General features: G+C 36.5%; 2 protein-coding genes and 1 non-coding gene across 4 annotated transcripts; 2 read left to right on the forward strand and 1 right to left on the reverse strand.

Annotated features, from left to right (window-relative positions):
- Positions 1 to 510: 510 nt before the first annotated feature.
- LOC110628789 (heptahelical transmembrane protein 4) lies at positions 511 to 5,432 on the forward strand. 2 transcript variants are annotated; one of them, XM_021775592.2, is made up of 4 exons: positions 511 to 976; positions 1,355 to 1,617; positions 2,777 to 3,083; positions 4,487 to 5,432. In XM_021775592.2, exons 2-4 carry the CDS (start codon positions 1,358 to 1,360, stop codon positions 5,138 to 5,140), a joined length of 1,221 nt encoding a protein of 406 aa, XP_021631284.1. In that variant the 5' UTR covers positions 511 to 976; positions 1,355 to 1,357; the 3' UTR covers positions 5,141 to 5,432. The 2 variants fall into 2 exon arrangements, with proteins under 2 accessions (XP_021631284.1, XP_043818161.1); XM_043962226.1 differs by lacking the exon at positions 511 to 976 and having other exon boundaries at positions 1,474 to 1,617; positions 2,824 to 3,083.
- Positions 5,433 to 7,145: 1,713 nt separating this feature from the next.
- Positions 7,146 to 7,219, reverse strand: TRNAT-AGU. The gene has a single exon. It is a non-coding gene; the product is annotated as a tRNA-Thr (tRNA).
- A 12,937-nt stretch (positions 7,220 to 20,156) lies between these two features.
- LOC110627299 (putative glycosyltransferase 7) lies at positions 20,157 to 21,882 on the forward strand. Its single transcript, XM_021773561.2, has one exon. The coding sequence runs from the start codon at positions 20,271 to 20,273 to the stop codon at positions 21,648 to 21,650; it is 1,380 nt and encodes a 459-aa protein (XP_021629253.1). The 5' UTR covers positions 20,157 to 20,270; the 3' UTR covers positions 21,651 to 21,882.
- The last annotated feature ends 202 nt before the right edge of the window (positions 21,883 to 22,084 follow it).

Genomic DNA, 22,084 nt, shown 5'->3' on the forward strand with positions numbered 1-22,084 from the left:
TGATTTTAACAAATTGATCTAGAGCTGAACTTCAATTTCAATAATTTTAAATTCGAATTGAGTATTAATAAATTTAAACTTAACAAATGAATTTAAATGAATTGAGTTTTTATTAAATTTAATTTAAAATAATTTAATTTATTTATTAGAATTAATTTTAATTTAAAATTAAATATATTATGTTTAAATAGATTATTCGTGAGTCGATTTATAAATTTAAAAATAAATTAAATTTATAAATTTTAATGAATTAAATATTATAAAATTTAAATTAAATTTATTTATTAAATAAATTAAAAATTTTAATTTAATTTATTTAAAAATTAAATAGAATCCAATCTTATAAAATAGTTTAATTTATTTATACATCCCAAGCGGAGTTTTCTCTTGTTTTTAGAGAAATTGAAATTATAAGCCCACGACCCAAAAGAGACATAAAAATAGAAGAACAATCGTCGACGTAAAATATCGCCCGTAGGACCATTAAATGCGAGGACTTTGTCTTCATAATAATTCGTGCCGAATCCGCAACCATTATAGATTCGCATTGGCGGACACCACCTTTGGCATCTCCGCATCTCGTCTGAGCATCTACCTCTCTCTCTCTCCGCATCTGCTCAAACCCCAAAGCATCTCTCTATCTCTCCGATTGGCACCCCCCTCCCCCCCTTCTTTAAATTTAAGAACATGGTGCTTCGTGCTTCGTGTTGATATTTAAATTTCTCTCGTTTTTGTCTATCTACAAGAATTTCAAATAGTGATTTTCTTATCGTCTAGTGTTTTGATTTATCCCTCTTTCTTTATTTGTCCCCATTCCTTGGATTCTCATTTAATTGACTCTCCCTGGCTTCACTCGGTGCCTTGTTGTCGCGTTTGATCTGAGCTCTGTTTCTACCTCAGAATTGCAAATATAAAATCTTTTCTGAAGAATTCCCATCTGAGTCTTCTGTCTCAGTCGGTGTTTCTTCAATTTCTGGTATTTTTCTTCTGTTTTCTCTTCTGGGTGTCGCTTACCTTTCTTTTTCTTTCTTTCCCTTCGACCCATTATTAACAAATCATGAGATCAAAATGCGTGGAAGACTGAATTGCAACATTTATTGAATTTTGCTGGTGGCTAAAACTGGGAAAAAAGGGGAAATATTATAAATTCAAAAAAACTTGAATATGTCAATCAATTTAATGGTAGTATCATATCAAGGAAGTATTATAATTTTAGTTGAATTCTAGAATTCTTTGGACGATTCTACAATCTGGGTTCTCAATTTTTTTGCTTGCTAATCTTTTGCAGCTATAGCATAGAGTTGTATTTTATTTATTACTAATTGCTGTATTGCTTGTTAATATATTTTTCTAGAAAATGGGTGGTGGAAAGCAAATTAGTGGGATGTCAGAAGTTATATCGGAAACAATGGAGAAGCACCAACTGAGCTTTTCAAAGGAAGGGAAAGGGAAGAGATTGTGGAAGAAAGTGAAGTACCAGCTTGTAGAATATCATTCTTTGCCTGGTTATTTAAGGGACAATGAGTACATAGTGGGCCATTACCGATCTGAATGGCCGTTGAAGCAGGTTCTGCTAAGCATCTTCAGTATACACAATGAGACATTAAATGTTTGGACGTAAGTTTTCTATTTTATACAACACAGTTTCATTTATAGTGTGTAAAGTGTTTTTATACAGCTCCCCAACTTTTTTTGCCTGATTTACATATTGATGGTTGGATTTACTATTTTCTACATGTGTATCATATTGGCCAAATTTCTAGTTAGTCTAATATGAATAAGTGTTTCATCTATGATGCACAATTTGTTCTGAATTATAATTATATTTAATAAAATGTTCAGTTTTAAGATCTATTAGCTGAGGATCTTTAATATTCTATTTACTTGAATTTTGGCATTTATGGCACAATGTAAAAACTATTTAACTTGCAAATAATAAATTTGACCATACAGTTGTGTGTTAGTGTATGTATTGGGTTTGTGTAGATCCTCATAATTTTTTTGGTGTAAAAAAGTAAATATGATTGTTAATTCAAGTGTTCTATTATACATAATATTTTGATAATAGTAATTGTTGCCATAAATTATGCATAATTTTATAATATTTGTGATCAGCTCATAACTGGTAAATATCGGCTGAAATAATTTAATTTAACTATTTAGAATATATCACAGCTATTACCTTCTAAGGAAAAGTTCTAAAGGGAACTTCTGAAATTAGTAGCTGCTGCCCATTTTTTATATTTTATGACCAAACTTTTCTTCAATTATCAGGGTTTGAATGACTAATATTTTCTCAGTTACTGAACAAAGTGACCTGCCTTAATTTTTAGTGGATTTAACACACTGGTTGTTTACTTCTCCCCATCGTCCTCTTTATCCCTTGTTGTGTGTGCATCTGTGATGTTGGCCCTTTAATTGGTTTTTTGCTGTATAGATAAGTTTGATTTCTGTATTTCTTGCTTTGAATTTTATTAAAGCTGTTGGTAGATTTTAATAAGAATGAGCTAGCATAAGGCTTGTAATATGGCATAAATTGAGATGGATCAGATGAAAAAATATATATTTATTCAAAAAAGCCCTTCAAAGTTGCTACAGGAAAATTAGCCTTCTGTTAACTATCATTTCCTTGCATATGTATAAGCAGTCACAATTTAGTAATGCAGGTTTTTTATTTTTTATTTTTTTGGGGGGTTGCCTGATTCTTGTTTCAAAACTCAAAAGACAAACATTTGTCCCTGTATGACCTATCTTTAATGATACTTGTTCATTGCAGGCATTTGATTGGGTTCTTCCTTTTCCTTTCCTTGACCATATACACAGCCATGAAGGTTCCAAAGGTGGTTGATCTTCACTCTTTACAACTTCCAGATGTTTTGAAAGCTGATTTGCACAAATTGCATGAATGCCTCCCTTCTTTACCTACCCTGCCTAATATTCACAGACTTAGGGAGGAAATAAGGACTACATTGCCCTCAATGGATTTGCTTCCATCCCTCTCTGGATGGCACATTATGGAACTTCTGTACAATTGTTTGCCTGAGCGATTCTTCAGTGGCAACCACACAGATGTCTGCGTTCTGGTAACTCTTTTTCTTTGATGCCTTTGAGATGTTGCTAGTGAAACATTATTTTAACAGTTCAAAACTGGTCGGTGCTGGGATTTTGTGCATGACTTCTAAACTTCTTGTGTCTTGGATATTTTGGCTCAACATATTCAGAGTTGTTTTTTCTAATACGGTTGTCTATTTTCTACTGATTTCATACATGTTTCCCTAGATTGATACTCATAGTATATTTCTTTCTGGTGTTCTGGTATTGCCTTAGTTTCAATTTGAGTATTTGGCCAAGGAATTGACCCAAAACAAATTATTCAGCAAAACTAACAAGTTGTCAAAACAGTTCCAGAAAATAACATTTTGGGAAGATGTGCATTCTACTCAGTTTTACATTTTCAAGGAATCTGATGGGCACTTGAGACTGTTGCCCCTAAATATATTGTAATATGATAAGATCCATTAGTTTATAATGATCAGAATTAGTTGCATTATGTTGGGTTGGTTGGTCGTGTATGTGATATGATTTGGCACTGGTTGCAAATAGATGGCAGATTTGAGGTTTGAGAAAAGTTGAATGTATATATGGATTGAAAATTAAAGAATTAAAATTTGATATGGCTGTTATCTGTAATAGATATTATCTAATTAGGTAGATGCCGAGGAGAGAATATGTAAATGTAAGCCTTTAAAAATTTAATGGGGAATTATATAAATATGTAAATGTAATACCAAATTTACTCTTTGCTACCTATATGTTTGGCCTCACCAGTCTGTATCATAACCTGTTGTGCTGTCCCTGCCCCAGCCTCACAAGAGAGAGTGGACGTTAATTTGCCATATGTGAAGAAGCGAAATAATAGGATCTTGCTTGTTTGATGTGACTTTGTAATTTGAAGCTTTATCTGGACAACAAATGTATTAATAGCATGAGCATAATGATGTTAAAGTTGTGTTACAATATAAGCAGTTAGTTTTATATGGTAATAATTAGCCTAAACACTGCATAATGTTTGTGATTTTATTCTTACCTCTACCTCAGAAATCTTGGCAGTATCACAGTGATTATGCGAACTTGTATTAATTAGCTAGCGATTGCGTAACATAGATCCAAGTTCTGTACTTCAGCAGGAATTGATGCTGATTTGCATGTGCTATTAATGATTCATGTGCATGTGACGGTGATGTGTCAGTACAGAAAATTTTAACCTTCTTGAACACAATCTGGTAAAAACATGCTTCTAAAGCAACAATAACCACAAATTTTCCCTCCTTTTTTGTGGGGTCTTTGAAGGAGTTAATGCTTACTTCTCTGTAAGATGGCTCCTTGGTGGGGTGATGTCTATTGTCTGATTTTGTAGTTAAAAGTACACTTATTTCTTTCATGGTTGAAGTATGCAGCTAATGCTCTGTTCTCTTATTAAATGCAGCGTAGTATGAAGGAGGATGTAGTAAAAATGATAGCCCCCCTGATGGTGAGGCCAATCACACGGTGGCCCTTTTTTGCTTTCCTTGGTGGGGCCATGTTTTGCTTGCTGGCTAGCAGCACATGCCACCTTCTCTCCTGCCACTCTGAGCGCATGTCATACATTATGCTTAGGCTTGACTATGCTGGAATTGCAGCCCTCATATGTACTTCCTTTTATCCCCCTGTTTATTACTCCTTCATGTGCGACCCTTTCTTCTGCAACCTCTATTTGGGATTCATAACCATTTTGGGAATTGCCACAATTTTGGTGTCTCTCCTGCCAATGTTTCAAACCCCAGAATTTCGTACCATTCGAGCAGCTCTCTTCTCTGGTATGGGCATGTCTGGAATAGCACCAATCCTGCACAAGCTTGTCCTGTTCTGGGACCAGCCTGAGGCTCACCACACAACAGGATATGAAGTTTTGATGGGGATTTTGTACGGAATTGGAGCATTGGTTTATGCTACAAGGATTCCAGAACGATGGATGCCTGGAAAATTTGATATTGCAGGGCACAGCCACCAACTTTTCCATATATTTGTAGTGGCTGGAGCTTACACTCATTATCATGCTGGGCTAGTTTACCTCAAGTGGAGAGACCTGGAAGGGTGCTAGAGGGAAAAAGAAAAAAAAATCCTGAATCGTAAAATAACATAGCAGAATTCACTGTATAAATAATTAGGTGAAGTAAATCTAGATATATGAATGCAGTGGAAAACAGAATTGCTATATCCTCCATTCTGTGTATAATTTATCCATGATGATGGATCATGTATGATTGTACTGCTGTATTTGAAGGGATATAATATTCTTTGTATGGAGCCTGTCTGCTGTATTTGACGGGACATAGTATTCATTGTATGGAGCCTGTCTCAAATAGCATGGAAAATTGCTGCGTTATTTTTCAGATTGTCTGTTCATGGATGTGATAACTAGCCTGTGAGAATGGATTGTGGTTAAAGAAACCCATGAATTGGTGTACAGTTCAGTCACGAAGGTTTCAACTTATTAAAAGGTAAATAACCTTTTTAAACCCTATAAATTAGTCAAATGTTCACTTAAACCCTTATCAATATTTTTATACTTTTAAAGCCTAAAGTTAACTTTATTAGAGCTCGGTTAATGGATAGAATAAACAACCTGCAATAATACCCAACAATTCCAAGAAGCAAAATTTGTTTCAAATTCTATATCCATTTAAACCATTCAAGTCTAAAAACGTCTATTCAATAATCAAACAAGAAAAATTTCAAAAACATTCAATTGGGCTAAAATGGAAGAAATATTCATCATTATACTATAAATTTATTCTCGACTAATAAACAAGAGTAGTCGAGAATTAAAAAGACCCAAAACAATTATTTAATTGCTTTACCACGTAAAATTTTTTTTTTTTTTTTAAATAAAAGAACCAATCAAATGGTTGAAATATTAAAATAAAGAAAATCTAAATGACCAATTAAATATATTGTGTTAAAGACCATCGCATAAAATTAAAGCAGTGATTAAAGATACTGCTTTAAAGATATTGAAAACATCTGTCACTGTCGAATCGAGAATAAAATTGTTGTATTGTGAAGAAGAAAAAAAATCCATGACCACCCATGACTATTGTTATTGGGGGTGAGCAGTATTCGAAAAAATCGATCGAATCGAATCGATTTAAAAATTTGGTTCGATTTTTTATATATTTTGATTCGGTTCGGTTTTTAATTTTAGAAATTTTGGTTATTTCGGTTCGGTTGGATTTTAATTAGAAAAAAACCGAAAAAACCGAACCGAATCGATAAGTGATAATAATATATTTTTTCAATAATATAGAAAAATTAAATCATATTAAAATTAAAATATTTTAATTAAATTTTAAAATATTAAAAATAAAGTGTAAAAAATAAAAAATTATTAAAATCGAAATCGATCAAACCGAACCGAATCGAACCGAATCAGACCGGTTCGGTTCGATTCGGTTTCTGATCAAAATCAGTTCGGTTCGATTTTTATAAACACTAAAATTTTGATTTTTGATTTATTCAGTTCGGTTCGATTTTGAACCGAACCGACTGAATGCTCACCCCTAATTGTTATTGATCAATGACAATCCACAACATGCTGTAGCAGTAAATCCATTATCAGTATCATCAATCATCAATAAATCGATATAGAGATGAGAAGAATAATAGAAAATATAAAAAAAAAATGGGTAATTTTGATTGTTGAAAGGAATGAAAATCTTTGAAAAAAACTGTTAAAGGAGCGAAAAAGTGAAAATAAAAAATGATTGAAAGGACAATAAGTTTCTTAGTTGAGATTAAAGAAAATCAAAGGTAAGAGAAGGAATACATTAATCAAAACAAATATTATTTTAACATTTATTGATCATGTGGTATACACATCAATTGATCTAGATTTAATAATTACTTGACTTAATTTTATTTTTTTAAAATTCTAAAAAATATAAAAGAAAAAAAAAATAAAAGCTCTGTTTGGTTAATTCACAAGGAATTAAAAAGACTTTTTGCCTTATTAATAAAAGGGAGAAAATAAAAAGATAACCCAGAAATCTGTTGGGCTAAGATAAAACTGGTGAATGGTTATAGTTGACGAAGCAAGAAAAAACATTTGCTTTCATTGAGAGTCGAACTCAAGACCTCCCGCTTACTAAACGGGTGCTCTAACCAACTGAGCTATGAAAGCATTTGCTGAGTGAGTTTCATCATATTTATTATCTTGGGTAGAGAAAATGGGGCAGAAAAATGTCAGACAATCACATGAGTTGGGCGCTAGTATGCTCTGAGCCATCACAGTCTACAGTTGGCATTTACCCCCGATTGTTACTTGAGGCGTATTTGGTTTGGCTGTGATATAATTGATGACCGCTTCTAAACCCAAACCTTTATTAATAAACAGATATAAAATTGTTAATTTCTTCTATGATATTTATAATAAATGACTAAAAAAGTTATATTTTTAATTTGATTGTAATTATATCAATAATTTTTTAATTAAAATTTAATATTTTAAAATTACTTTAATTATATCTTTTTATTTATATTTTAAAAATTGATAAAATTATCACATTATTTTACCAAATTAACACCGTGTAACTATATGATATTAATAAAATTTAGAATTAATTATTAAAAAATTTTATATTTTATTTTTATTATAATTTTATTTTATACTTTTATTTTTTACTTATTAAACGCTATTTTTTTAATATTTAATTAAATATACTCTATCATTACTTATAAAGTTTGAGATTTATAAATTTATCAAGTTACTCTTTTTCACGTTAAAAATTATTACTATTATTATTCATTTTCTTTTAATTTTTATCAATAATTTTATAATAATAATAATAATTTATTTTGATTTTATTTTTTGTTTAATATATTTACTATTTAACATTACATTACTTTTTTATTATTTAATATTACTTTTAAAATTATCGTTTAAAAAATAATATTATTAAATATATTAATTATAAAATATTAAAAAATAATTTAAAATAATATTTAATATGATTCGATTTAAAAATATTTAAAATAATAAAATAATTTTTAAAATTTTTTTTAATTATCCTTTTAACTCTTAAATATAATATTAATCCATCATTTTTTAAATTATATTAATATTTAAAGTCAATTTAAAAAAATTAATAAAATAAATAATTTGTTAAAAAAATGCTATTGTTTTAATTTTGTTACAATTCTATTCTAAAATTTTAAATTATTATTAATTTTATCTGAAATTTGTTGACATAATGAGTGATGAGGGAGTGACGTGGCAATTTTATTAATTTTTAACAAAACACATAACAATAAATATAGTTAAAATAATTTTAAAAAGTTAAATTTTAATTAATAAAAAATATGAGATGTAATTATAATAAAATAAAAAGTACATATTTTTTTCATTTACTTAATTAAAAATAAAATTTTTAAGAATAAACATATTAGTTATTTTATAAAAATAAATATTATAATTAGTTTAATTATTTTAGATTAATAAATTATTTAAAATTATAAGAGATAATAAATAAATAAAAAAGATAATTTAATTATAAGAAATAATAAATAAATATAAATATTATACATAATAATTAAATTAATTATAATATTTATGTTTATCAAATAAAAATATCTATAATTAATAATATCGTTGAAAATAATAATATTGTTTAAATAAAAAAAATCAAAGTAAATAACTTTATTATGTAGATGATATAAAATACAATTGATAAACATATTATTAGTTCTCTATCGGTTATTTTCTCATTTAAAATTTTATAAAACACTTAAATTTATATATTTATTTAAATATTTATTAATTAGTATTTAACAACACAATTAAATGTCTCTTTAATTCACGACATGGGTCTATTTGCTCTTTAAATTTTTAAAAAATTCATTAATTCGTTTTTATAATAAAATTATTAAATTATAAAATAAAATTATTTAATCTTTTTTCTTAAATAAATTATTAATAAACTTGTATTGATCTTTGTCAAAACTGATAGATTAAAACTATTGATAAAAAAAAATATTTAAAATATTTTAATGTTTTATAATTTAATTCAAACATTTAAAAAGTAATACCATGCAATTTAAAATTCATCAATTTATCCTTATTCACCACCTACTTCTTAAAACTTCATGATTATTCTTCATTCCAATAGTCTGATATAAGAGATTACAATAAATTTTCTTTTTATTTTTTAGTTATATTTCTTTTAATTACTTTGAAATTTAATTATGTATCGATGCAGTATATATATTTTTAAGTGATGAATTACATTATTGAACGATATTAAAAGAGATGAAATTTTCAAGATCAATCGTACAACTATAAACAGTAAAATTACAATTTTTATTTTTAATAATGTGGAAACAATTTCTTATAATTATTATTATGAAATTCACCCTGATCGAGACTTAAGTGATGTAGTTAGAAATAAAATTATGCTGTGATCGGTCAATCTGTAATACCCGGCTAGACTCCGGTATCGAAATTCCCACCGTCCGGTGGAATCTCGAATGTCGAAAACTTCTAGAAGGGCAAAATCATATTTTTATAAAATGTTTTCATGTATTTGATGGTTTTAAGTAAGAAAGGAATTGAGTTTTGAATGAAAAGACCATGGAGGCATTTCCAGGTTCGACCGCCGAACATTGGATAGTTCAGGTCCGATCCTACATAGATGGACTCAAATGAGGGACCAAACATAACTCTAATAAGACTCTAAACAACTCCCCAAAAATCCCCTAAAACATAACACAACATGTATAGGAAACAAGCAAAGGAAGGCTGGGCAGGGGACTTTCGGCGGCAGGTTCGGCGGCCGAAACCGCATCACAGATCTGAAAGTCACCAACCTTCGAGGGCAGGTTCGGCGGCTGAAAGCCTTCCCAGAACCGAAAGTCACCAACCTTTGGGAGTAGGTTAGGCGGCCAAAGGCTGCCTCCACAGGCAGGTTCGGCGGCCGAACCCTGCTTCGGCGGCCGAACTTGGGTTCTCCAAAATGGTAGAACCTGATTCTGCCTTATGCACTCAGCCTCCAAAACCTCTCAAATCCTCACATTCAACTCCTTAAAACATGCATACACACTTATCAAGCATAAGGGACATAGAAACTAGTCTATTTCCCAACAAACAACCATAAAAACTCCTAAGAGCAAACATTTATCAAAAACTCAACTCAAACCCTATAACATTAGATCTAACCATTTCATGCATTTTTAACCCTTAACCCTTTTTAAAACTTACTTAAAACATAGAAAAAGGCAAGGATCTACACTTACCTCTTGAAGATCTAAGGTAGATGCGACCCAAGCTTGGAGTTGAGGAGAAACGGTCTCCAAATTTAAAAATCTTGGATCCAAGCTTAAAACTTTAAAAATAAGGAAAAACATGAATTTCTTTAAGGGATTTGAAGGAAAAACAACAAAATCAACAATGGGAGGGCAAGAACTCACCTTTGCCTGAAAATGGAGAGAGAAACTCTCCTATTTTCGGACTGGAGGCCTCTTATAGATGGCTGGCCAGACCACCTTCGGGAGCCGAAAAGAGAGCTCCCGCGGCAGCACCATGTTCGCCAGCCGAACCTGGTTTTTCCCCTCCATAGCATTTTTTATTTCTTTTGAAGATCTTTAACACAAAAACAAACAGTAAAACCATAAAATTCATTTTGTAAAAACTTATTTTACCCTTCTAAGAGGTTCCGGCATCTGAGATTTCAGATTCCAATGGGGATTTCGTTGGAAGGTTGGAATTTCGACGCCGGAGTCTAGCCGGATATTACAATGGCCATAGCATAAAATGCCTTGTTTAGCGAGGCTAACACCCGGATTATGGCTTGGCGGATACCGGCCTTGTGGCATTTAATGAATGTATTTTCTTTTGGAGAAGGTAATCACATCGTTCCTTGTTACTGAATAACACAACACATGAAAAAATACATTGTTAATTGTTATTGATAAAATTTTCTCTGGTTACAAATATTTCAGGAGTGGGGAATGACTTGGCTATCTAATTTGGCCAGTTTATAAGACCCTGGATGAATAACCTTTGAGACCCTAAATGGTCATTTCCAGTTTTCGCCCAATTTATCAGACCCAACACTACCGCCTATTACATCTGTTATTTTAAGGACTAAGTCTCCTACATTAAAGATATGTGACCTTACTCTACTGGTGAATATTCTGGACATCTTATTTTTGTAAATCGTCATTCTGATTGCAGTTTATTCCCATAAAAACTCAACTTGATCTAGGTTGAACTGTATTTCTTCAGAATTTTCTGAGATTTCAGGGTGCTGTATCCTGAAACTGCTTACTTAGATCTCCATGGGGATTACTACCTCAGCCCCATACACCAAAGAGAAAGGGGTTTTTCCATGTGACTGTTCTTGGGGTTGCTTTGTATGCCTAGAGTATGTGAAGTAATTCATTAGGCTAATTGCCTTTAGCTTTGTCGAGTATTTTCTTTAGCCCTTGTAGGATAGTCCTATTTGTGACCTCGGCCATTCCATTGGTCTGTGGGTGATAGACTAAACTAAACCTTAAGTTAATCTCCCATTTTTTGCAGAAATCTTTGAACTTAGAACTCGCAAACTGAGTCCCATTGTTAGTAATTATTACCTTTGAAATTTCAAATCGAGTGCAGATGTTCTTTCTGACGAAGGACATTGCCTGTTGGGTGGTGATAGACTGAACTGCCTCAGCCTCTGTCCACTTTCTGAAATGATCCACTGCTACTATCACAAACTTTCTCGACCCGGTTACTTTTGAGAACAAGCCAAGGATGTCCAGCCCCCCACTGAAAGAAAGGTCAGGGACTTCCAATTGTCGCTTGCATCTCCCCAGGTGTCATTGGAGTAGCACAAACTTCCTCGACCCAGTTACTTTTGAGAACAGGCCAAGGATATCCAGCTCCCCACTGAAAGAAAGGTCAGGGGCTTCCAATTGCCACTTGCATCTCCCTAGGTGTCATTGGAATGCTTGTATGCACTTAACATTTTCGACATTTTTGGACAAGTTGCTTCACATCTTGCATTATCGTTGGCCAGTAGTATCCTTATCTGAATGCATTTCAGTGATCGTCCGAGCCCTTTCATAACTCCCATAATTGCCTTTATGGATGTCCTTTAAAATTTTTTGGCCCTCCTCTTCCATTACGCAATGAAACCATAGTTGAGTTGAGGATCTCCAGCACAACCAACCATCAATTAGTGTATATTTAGATGATTTTTTATTACCTATTTAGCTGATAATTCATCGATCAGCATATTATCCAGTGTTAAAAATTTGTACATAGGTGTCATATATGATTCTCCTTCTTTTATGGGAAAAGACTCTTCCTTGTTAGTTGCAGGAGTGTGCAGCTCTTCAAACTGAAATGATTGAGTCAAGTGTTGTTCACCTGTTGCTGCCATTTTGGCCAAAAAATTGGCCTCTTCGTTATCACCTCTATCCACTTGGTAAAGCTTGTAGTTGCCCTGCTTGTCCTTGATCCTCTCCATTAAGGAGCGAACCTCTTCATATTTGACAAGGTTCAGTTCTCAAATTTTAAACTGTCTCTGGCATTGATTAACAACTAACTGTGAGTCACTAAAAATAGTACATTTTTATATACCTATTTCCTTGATGATTTAGGGCCATAATCAGAGCCTCGTACTCGGCTACATTGTTAGTAGCGTTGAAAGAGAGTTTCGTTGCGTAGCGAAACTTTATCCTGGTTTGACTCTGCAAGAGGATTTCAATTCCAATACCCCAAGCTCTGCAAGCTCTATCTGCTCAAATCTTTCACTCTTTGATGATTGATCTAGGTAATTCTGAAGTCTCTAATGCTGGAGTCATTTGTGTAATAAAATCAGCTACTGCCTAGGCTTTCATGAGCTTTCATGACCTTTCTTGGGATATACCTGACATTAAAGGCTGACAATGTTACTGCCTAGGTGGGCAGCCGCCCTGAAGGCTCTAACCTATGTGAAACCTTTCACAAAAGATCATTTGTTCTGACTTCTATGGTATGTGACTCAAAGTATGGATGTAAATTTGTGGCATACATCAAGACTGCCAATGCCAACTTCTCGAGAGAAAGATAGTTCAACTATGCCCTTTCAAGACTTGGTTGACATAATAAACTGGGCTTTGTTCCCCATTGTCCTCATGAACGAGCACCGAACTTACAGTTTCTTGCATCACAGACAAATACAGAAATAAAACCTCGCCTTCAATGGGCGAGCTTAGCAAAGGGGGAGACGATAAAAAGATTTTAAAATTTCAAATGCCTCTACACACTCTTCCCCCCAAATAAACGTATTTTTGCATTTTAAGGCTTTAAAGAATGGGAGGCACCTCCTTGCCGAGCATGATATAAATCGGTCAAGAGCTGTGACTCGCCAATTCAAATTCTGTATATCATTAATGGTTTTACATGCCTCCATATTTTGAATGACACTAATTTTCTCTGGGTTTGTCTCTATGTCTCTCTCTGAGACTATGTACCCTAAAAACTTTCTAACTTTTACCCAAAAAGTACACTTGTTAGGGTTAAATTTCATACATGCCTTGTTTAGTACTTCGAAAATCTTCTGGATGTCCTCTGGATGATCTTCTAAGGACCAGCTCTTACCACCATATCGTCCATGTATACCTCGGCTGTTAACTCCACCATGTCTTTAAAGATGCCTGACACTAGCCTTTGGTAAATTGCCTCTGCGTTTTTTAGTCCAAACGGTATCACCTTGTAATGGAAGACTCCGACATCGATGATAAACGCAATCTTCTCTGCGTCTTCGATGTCCAGCATGATCTGGTGGTAACCTAAAATCGCATCCAGCAAAGAAACTACCGCATGACCCGAGATAGAATCTACTAACCAGTCAATAAAAAGGAGTGGATAGTGATCCTTTGGCCTTTCAATTGCTCCTTCAACTCTTTCAATTCTGCTGGCGCCATCCTGTAGGGAGGGATAGAGATCGGTCGGGTTCCAGGCATCAGTTCTATCTCGAACTCTATCTCCCTAGCAGGTGGTAAACCTGGCAGCTCGTCTGGGAACACATCTAAGAACTCTCTAACCACTGGCACTGAGGCGGGCTCTCTGACCTGACTGCTAAGCTCTCTCACATGAGCCAAATACCCCTGACATCCCCTCCTGAGCAACCTACGAGCCTGAAGAGCTGATATCAGACCTCTAGGTGTACCCCTCCTGTCTCCTCTGAAGACAACCTCAGACCCATCCTGACCTCTGAACCTGACTACCTTGTCCCTGCAGTCCAAGGTAGCACCATGGGTAGATAACCAGTCCATCCCTAGAATGACGTCAAAATCTGTCAAATCTAGAACCACTAGGTCGGCGGACAAGCATCTTCCCTCAACAAACACAGGACTACACTGGCAGACTGACTCTGCCACTGATGGATCACACTTGGGTCCACTGACCCAGAGAGGACACTCTAACCCAGAAGTCATCAGACCTAACCTCCCCACGGCTCTCGGAGCAATAAAAGAATGAGATGCACCAGGGTCCATCAAGGCATACACATCTGAACAACCAATGATTAAGTTACCTGCCACCACGGTGTTAGATGCATCTGCTTCCTGCTGTGTCATTGTGAAGATCCGTGCTGGAGCTGATGGACCTTCACCTCTGAAACCCGCTGAGGAAGAGGCTGCCCCTCTCCCTCTGCCTCTGCCACTGGCCTGAGTCATGGCTGGAGCTACTGGCTGTGCCACACTACCAGAAGCTGTCTGATGGGACTGTGTCACCATAGCTGCTCTAGGACACTCTCGTGCCATGTGTCCCTCTTGCCCACATCTGAAGCAGGCTGCCGTCCCAAACCGACACACTCCCCTGTGTGGCTTCCCACATTTCATGCATACCGTATTTTCTGCACCCGAGCTCGAGCCACTGCCTAATCCCAGACCTGACTTAATCTTGTTCCAGAACTTGTTCTTCTTTGACTTCCTGTGGCCTCTGTCCCATTTCTTACTACCTGGAGCTGCTGCACTCAGAGAAGAAGAGCCTGGGGTCTTAGAACCAGAAGGCTGTGCCACTGACTGTTTTACTTTCCCTTCGATGATCGCACTAGCCTCCATCCTCCGAGCCATATCCACTATAGCATGAAAACTCTCCCTCTCTGCTGACTGAATCAAGGAGGAATACCTGGAGTGAAGCTTCATGATATACCTCCTTGACTTCTTCTGATCTGTATCCAGATTCTGCCCAGCATATGGCAACAGTTCCAAAAATCTGTCTGTGTACTCGTCTATGCTCATCTCCTCGGTCTGCCTCAACTGTTCAAATTCTATCATCTTCTGTTCCCTTGAGCTATCAGAGAAAGCCCATCCTGCAAATTCATTAGCAAACTCCTCCCATGAAAGACTGTCCACCCTTGGCTTCACATAGCTTTTGAACCACTCACGGGCCTTCTTACACTTTAGGGTGAACCCAGCCATCTGAATGGCTCTACTGTCATCAGCTCCAATTTCATCTGTTATCATCTTGACCCTCTCCAAATATACAAACGGGTCATCACCTGACTCAAACTGGGGAGCACCCAACTTCATGTAGTCAGTCATCTTCACCCTGCTCCCTCCAGATGAGCTAGGTTTGGGGTCTTGGTTTGTTTGGACAGCAGGTGCTGCTGGTGGTGGAGGAGGTGCAACATTTTCCGAGGTAGGGTTTTCTGGATTTGGATAGTAAGATGGGGGTGGATACATTGGGTACTGCGGGTATGGTGGGTAGTATGGTGGGTATGGCATATGAGTGGGATATGGGGTGAAGTTAGGGTAATCCGATGTACCTCCCATCGAATACCCGGGATTATGTAGAAAGGGTGGGTACTGGGGTGGCTGAACAAATCCCGAGGCCTGGGTGTCTCCTTGGGACTCTCCCATACCCTCTTCTGACATACTAACACCTAGACTGCCATCCCTCCTCTGATCAACATCCATATCATCTCCCACATCCTCTGACATACCGCCTTGAACAGTCCCCCTTACTGATCTGCTTCTTCCCAGATCCAAAGACCTTCTAGGGTCTCTTACTGCCCTTTCCCTGCTTGACCTACTAGACATTGCCCTAGGCAATGCTGGAGGACGGGCGCTCATGCCCTCATCCTCAGGTGGTACTCCAGTCAATCTGGCTGATCGACGAGTTCCCCTCATCCTGTTTTCTGAAAAAACAGTACACATCACAAGCAAACATTAGCATCATATGGTTCATGTGGGCGCACATGAACCCGCATCACATACACTACATATCATAGCATATCATTAATGCACATGCATATCATCATGGCATTTCACATCATCATACAAGACAGGACTCCACACCCTATCCTAGTGGACATGATCTTTCCTATTGTGCTTGACCTCATATAACCTTTATGAGCCCGACACTCTAGGTCCGACCATATGAACCTAGGGCTCTGATACCATTCTGTAACGACCCGAAAATCGGACCGCTATCGGCGCTAGGATCCGGGTCGACTTAAGGCCGCCGGGACCCGTAGCAAGCCTAACATGCATCCTGTGAACCTGCTTAATCCCATACATGATCAACAACATACATAAAAATTAAAACTTTTCTTTCCATATACATCAACCAAACTCAACCTGCGCATATACATCATACATAACATAATCATAACATCGATCCCTCAGTGGGATCTCATCAATGCCCCCAATGGGTAACATAACATATGCTGAGTTGGTTTACATAAACATCATAGACTAGCCAAGATCATGTATTAAAAGGGATTACAACATCTATGGTCAAGCACACCTCTAATCATCCATAAACATCATCACATAGCTATACTGTACTTAAGACATTACATTACATTTTGATCATGTCCATAACTAGCCATTACATAGACATGACTTCTTTACTCTATCCGGACTCCCGCACTATACCGTACCTGCAAGCCTGGGGGTAAGGGAGAGGGGTGAGCTAAAAGCCCAGTGAGCAGAATAATAAAACATTATATCTTAAAATTTTCATGCTTTCATGAAATGCGTCGCATCACAAACAATTCACATCATGGATGAACTTGTCACCAAATAGCCCTCCATAAGTCTAATTTTTGCCATGGGCGTAGAGCAGGCTCGCCTGGACTTCCATGTCATATCATACATACCAATTATGCCGAGGGCGTAGAGCAGGCAAACCCGGACTTCCATAGAATAATGCCAGGGGCGTAGAGCAGGCCCACCTGGACTTCCATGCCTAGTACATAAGGGCTAATGGATCATTCAATGTTCATCCGCATCTAACAGCATAAAATGCAATGCAACATCTTCGTGAGATCTAATGCAAGCAACCTATAATATCACATGGTAGTCATGATGCATGAACATGCTAGAAAATTTATATTTCATTAATTTAAAACTTAAGGGTTTATTCTACTCACCTCTGGCTAGTTCTGACCAGACACTGAAGCAGCTATCACTGCTGGGGTCCTCGGTTCCTCGGGTCCGAACCTACACAGGTGGACTAAAATGAGGGACCAAACATACTTGAACATAACTCTAAAATACTCCCCAAAAACCCCCTAAAACATCATGAAAACATCACATAAAAACATGCAAGAAATGGCTGAACAGGGCACTTTCGGCGGCAGGTTCGGCGGCCGAAAGTCCCTCCAGAGCCGAAAGTCAGGCAGGTTCAGCGGCCGAACCTCCCAGACAGATCCGAGAGTCTTCTTTCGGGGGCAAGCTTCGGCAGCCAAATGCTGCTTCCACAAGGGGGTTCGGCGGCCGAAACTCCCTTCGGCGGCCGAACCTGGTTTCTGCCAGAAGGGCAGAAACTAGGTTCACATGAACCCCTTGCCTCCCAAAACCTCAAATCATGCATAAACTTGTTCTAAAACATGCATACTAGTCATACATCACACCTAGGGGTCTTAAACTATCATATACCCCAACTACAACACTTCAAACACACACAATCAACACACATTGTTCAAAACATCAATATTAACCTAACATGCCTTTCTACCCATAGATCTTGCATAAAACTTATTTAAAACACATAAGGAGCTTAAGATCGACTCTTACCTCTTGAAGATCGAGAGGGAGACAACCTAAACTTGGAGATCCAAGAAAATGAGCTCCTGAGTTCCCAAAGCTCCAAAACTTGGTTTAAATGCTCAAAACTTGCAATGTGAGTTTAAAACTTAAGAAAAAATGGAAGAGATTTGGAGGAAGAACATAAGAGTTGCAAAGGGAAGGTCGGAAGCTTGCTGTGGCCGAAAATGGGAGAAAACTCGCCCATTTCAGCAAAGTGCCCCTTTTATAGGTGGCTGGCCAGGCCACGTTCGGGGGCCGAATGCGCTTCCGCATCCATGCAATGTTCGGCGGCCGAACTTGACTTTCAGCGGCCGAAACTGGACTTCCCTAACTCATGCTTTCGGGGGCCTAACGTGCCTCCAAAACGCATGCATGTTCGGCGGCCGAACTTGACTTTCGGCGGCCGAACCTGAGTTTTCCTCCAAGGACTTTTCATGCAAAAACTCATTTAATTTCATACTTAAAATCATAAAACAAATTAAAATATTTTTATAAAAACATGGTTTTACCCTACTAGAGGCTTCCGACATCCAAGATTCCACCGGACGGTAGGAATTCCGATACCGGAGTCTAGCCGGGTATTACACTAGCGGATCATTTTGAAAGAAACCTATTGTTTTGTCCGTAGGTTCGAACTTTACCTTCTACTTAGCCTATGGTTCCTGCTCCATTGACAGGATACCTTCTGCGATGTGCTTATTTTTTTCCTTGCCATCACTGGATTCCCCTGCAATTACCTGTATAGCCCCTATAAGTTCACTACCAGAAATGGATGAAATGATTACGCCCTTATTAGTAGCAGCCTTGGCAGCAACTCATGAATTGTTAGTCATTTCGAGAAAGGAAGAAAAGAAAGTTTTCTTTTCAAGAGAATGGGAATAAGAGACTAGTTTCTACTCTAATTGAATAGAAAAAATTCAATTGAAGTTTTCGGTAACAGAACAAAATGATGTGATTGAAACGAAACTGTACTACGATTGGTCAATCTGCAAAAAAAATAAATGTGAGATGGTTGACGCCTACGGCAGCTACTCCGACACTCAAGTGAGTAAGTTGATGAGAAGGTCATGTAATGAAATATTTTGAACTCAAGAGTAGTTGTATTAGAATTGCATACCTTGATCTATGTGATCAGTAGATTTTATATTGTTAGTAAATAGAGTTAGTTATCGCATTTTCTAAAAATTCGATTGGTGTCGGCTAGTGATCATCTGCTAGATTATATTCTCTAACGGTAACTTTTTGTAGAGTCTTGTCCCGTGATTGAAAGGACGAATTTTGATAAAGAGTTAAGAGTTGAAGTGTTTAGATCTTATTTTCTTTCAGTGGGATCAGATATTTTTTAATCAAATTCTTACTGTATGACTCTGTTCTCGAGTGCCAACACGTAATCTATATTGAACGATTATTGTGCTGAAAAAAAAAACATATATTAGATTTATTCTAATTTTTATTAGAAATTAATAGTAAATATGAAAAAGGTTAAAGTTGTGATATTTATATCCAATCAAAAAAAAATTTAAAAATTTTAAATTATATTATATTAATTTTTAAAAATTTTAATTAAATTATAAAATAATAAAAAAATTTAAATTTTTTATATCAATAATCTTTATTTACATCTTATATTACTTTATTCTATTCAAGTTTTCAAAATGGACCCTATTGCACTAAAATTTGCCATTTTAAAAAAATTTACAATTGTGAAAAGTTTGATTTTTTTTATCATGTGAATAGGCTATAGAATATGGGCACTCTGTTAAATTTACTTATTTATATTATTATTTTTTATAAATAAATAAATAAATATTACATTCGATAATATTTTAGAATTTCCCTAAATTAGAAGCGAAAGAGACAAAATTAACGCAAATGACGGAGATTATACAGGGGGAAGTTTGTGACTAAATCTAGCTCTTTGAAAAGTGTCGGTAATCTCTATCACGTGTAAAGTCAACGTGTCACTCTAACAAAACGACACTCGAAACGATATCGGTAAGGGCCCCACTCTCCCGCAGTTCATGCCTTATCTCGTTTTAAACGGCACTCCCTCTTCTCTGTCACTCTTTTAATAAAACACCTTCTAATTCTCTCTCTCGCTTTGCTAATTTCAGTAAACGACTTGCGCTGTATGCTTTCCATGGTTAAGCTTTAATCTCTTCCTTCAAATGATTGCTTCCGAGCTCTCCAAGTCTCAATCCTCTCCAATGGCGAAATCCCCTTTAAGAAATAAAGCTTCTTCCTGTTTCAGTGATGTTTTTCTCTATCTTGGCGGTGCTTTGCTCGCTTTTTTGCTTGTATGGTCTCTTTGGTCTTATGCCGGACCTGACATTGCCGGTGGTTTTCCGCCCAGGGTCACTGATTCAAAGCTCAGGTTTGGTTTCGATTCACGAGGTTGCTTACAGGAAGAACCGGCTGTTAACCTCCGATATGACCCTCCTGATCGAACATTCTACGACGATCCGGAGCTGAGATATTCTATCGAGCACCGTATTAAAGACTGGGATGAGAAGAGAAAGGAGTGGCTGAAATATCACCCTTCGTTCGCGGCCGGGGCTCGCGATCGAGTGGTGATGGTGACTGGATCGCAGCCGAAGCCGTGTAAGAATCCAATCGGCGATCATCTTTTGTTAAGATTGTTCAAGAATAAAGTGGATTACTGCAGAATCCACGGGTACGATATCTTCTACAACAATGTTCTGCTCCACCCGAAAATGAACAGTTTCTGGGCGAAACTGCCGGCGGTGAAAGCGGCGATGCTGGCTCATCCGGGGGCAGAGTGGATCTGGTGGGTGGATTCCGACGCGATGTTCAGCGACATGGAATACAAACTCCCGTTACGGCGTTACGATTACAAGAACCACAACATGGTGGTCCACGGCTGGGCGAATCTGATATACGATGAGAAGAGCTGGACTGCCTTGAACGCCGGTGTTTTCCTGATCAGAAACTGTCAATGGTCTATGGATTTCATGGACAGTTGGGCCCAAATGGGCCCCATAGGCCCAGAATACGTGAAGTGGGGCCATATTCAACGCTCCATATTCAAAGACAAGCTTTTCCCGGGATCGGACGATCAGACGGCTCTGATTTACCAGATATATAAAGACAAAAGTTTACTGGACAAGATTTATCTAGAAGGGGAGTACTACTTCGAAGGTTACTGGTTAGAGATAGTTAAGACGTACGATAACGCCACCGAGAAGTACATGGAAATGGAGAGGGAGAATCCGAAATTGAGGAGAAGACACGCAGAGAAAGTGAGCGAGCAATACGGTGCGTTTAGGGAGTCGCAGTTGAACGAGGCAGGTAACGCTAAAGGGAGCTGGAGAAGGCCGTTCATTACGCATTTCACGGGATGCCAGCCATGCAGTGGCAACCACAACGAGCTTTACAAAGGAGACAGTTGCTGGAACGCGATGACGAGAGCCTTGAATTACGCCGATAATCAGGTTCTGAGAAACTATGGGTTTATGCGTCCGGATTTGCGGGATACCAAAACGGTGGTGGAGACGCCGTTTGATTACCCTGACGATGGTCCGTGGTAAAATTGTAAGAAAAACACAGAGGTAAAAGGTAAAATTTGCTGGATAAAAGTGAATTTTCTAGTTGAAAGTAAGAGATTTTCTTTCTGAATTTGTACATGGTGATCTTGTGGGGTTTTAAATGGGTGGGGCAGAAGCATCCCATTATAAATTTGGAAACTTTATTCATTGGTTGATAGCATTGAGTGGAGCTATGAAGAACTCGCTCGAGTTTATGTGAGGATGAGAACTTCCTTCAGCCGTTAGATCTAATCATACATCTGAATTAGTATATACATTTTAATTAGTTTTGCATAAATTTTAGTTAAAAGTAGATTTAATAGTTATTAAATTTATTTATATTAATGATATTTTAATTTTTTATAATAATTAACATCTAAAATTATATTATTATAAACATTAAATATATTTTTTAAAATTAATAATTTTTTTATAGA

This window comes from Manihot esculenta, chromosome 12 (genome assembly GCF_001659605.2).
Source record: "Manihot esculenta cultivar AM560-2 chromosome 12, M.esculenta_v8, whole genome shotgun sequence".
In the NCBI taxonomy this organism is placed as follows: Eukaryota; Viridiplantae; Streptophyta; class Magnoliopsida; order Malpighiales; family Euphorbiaceae; genus Manihot; species Manihot esculenta.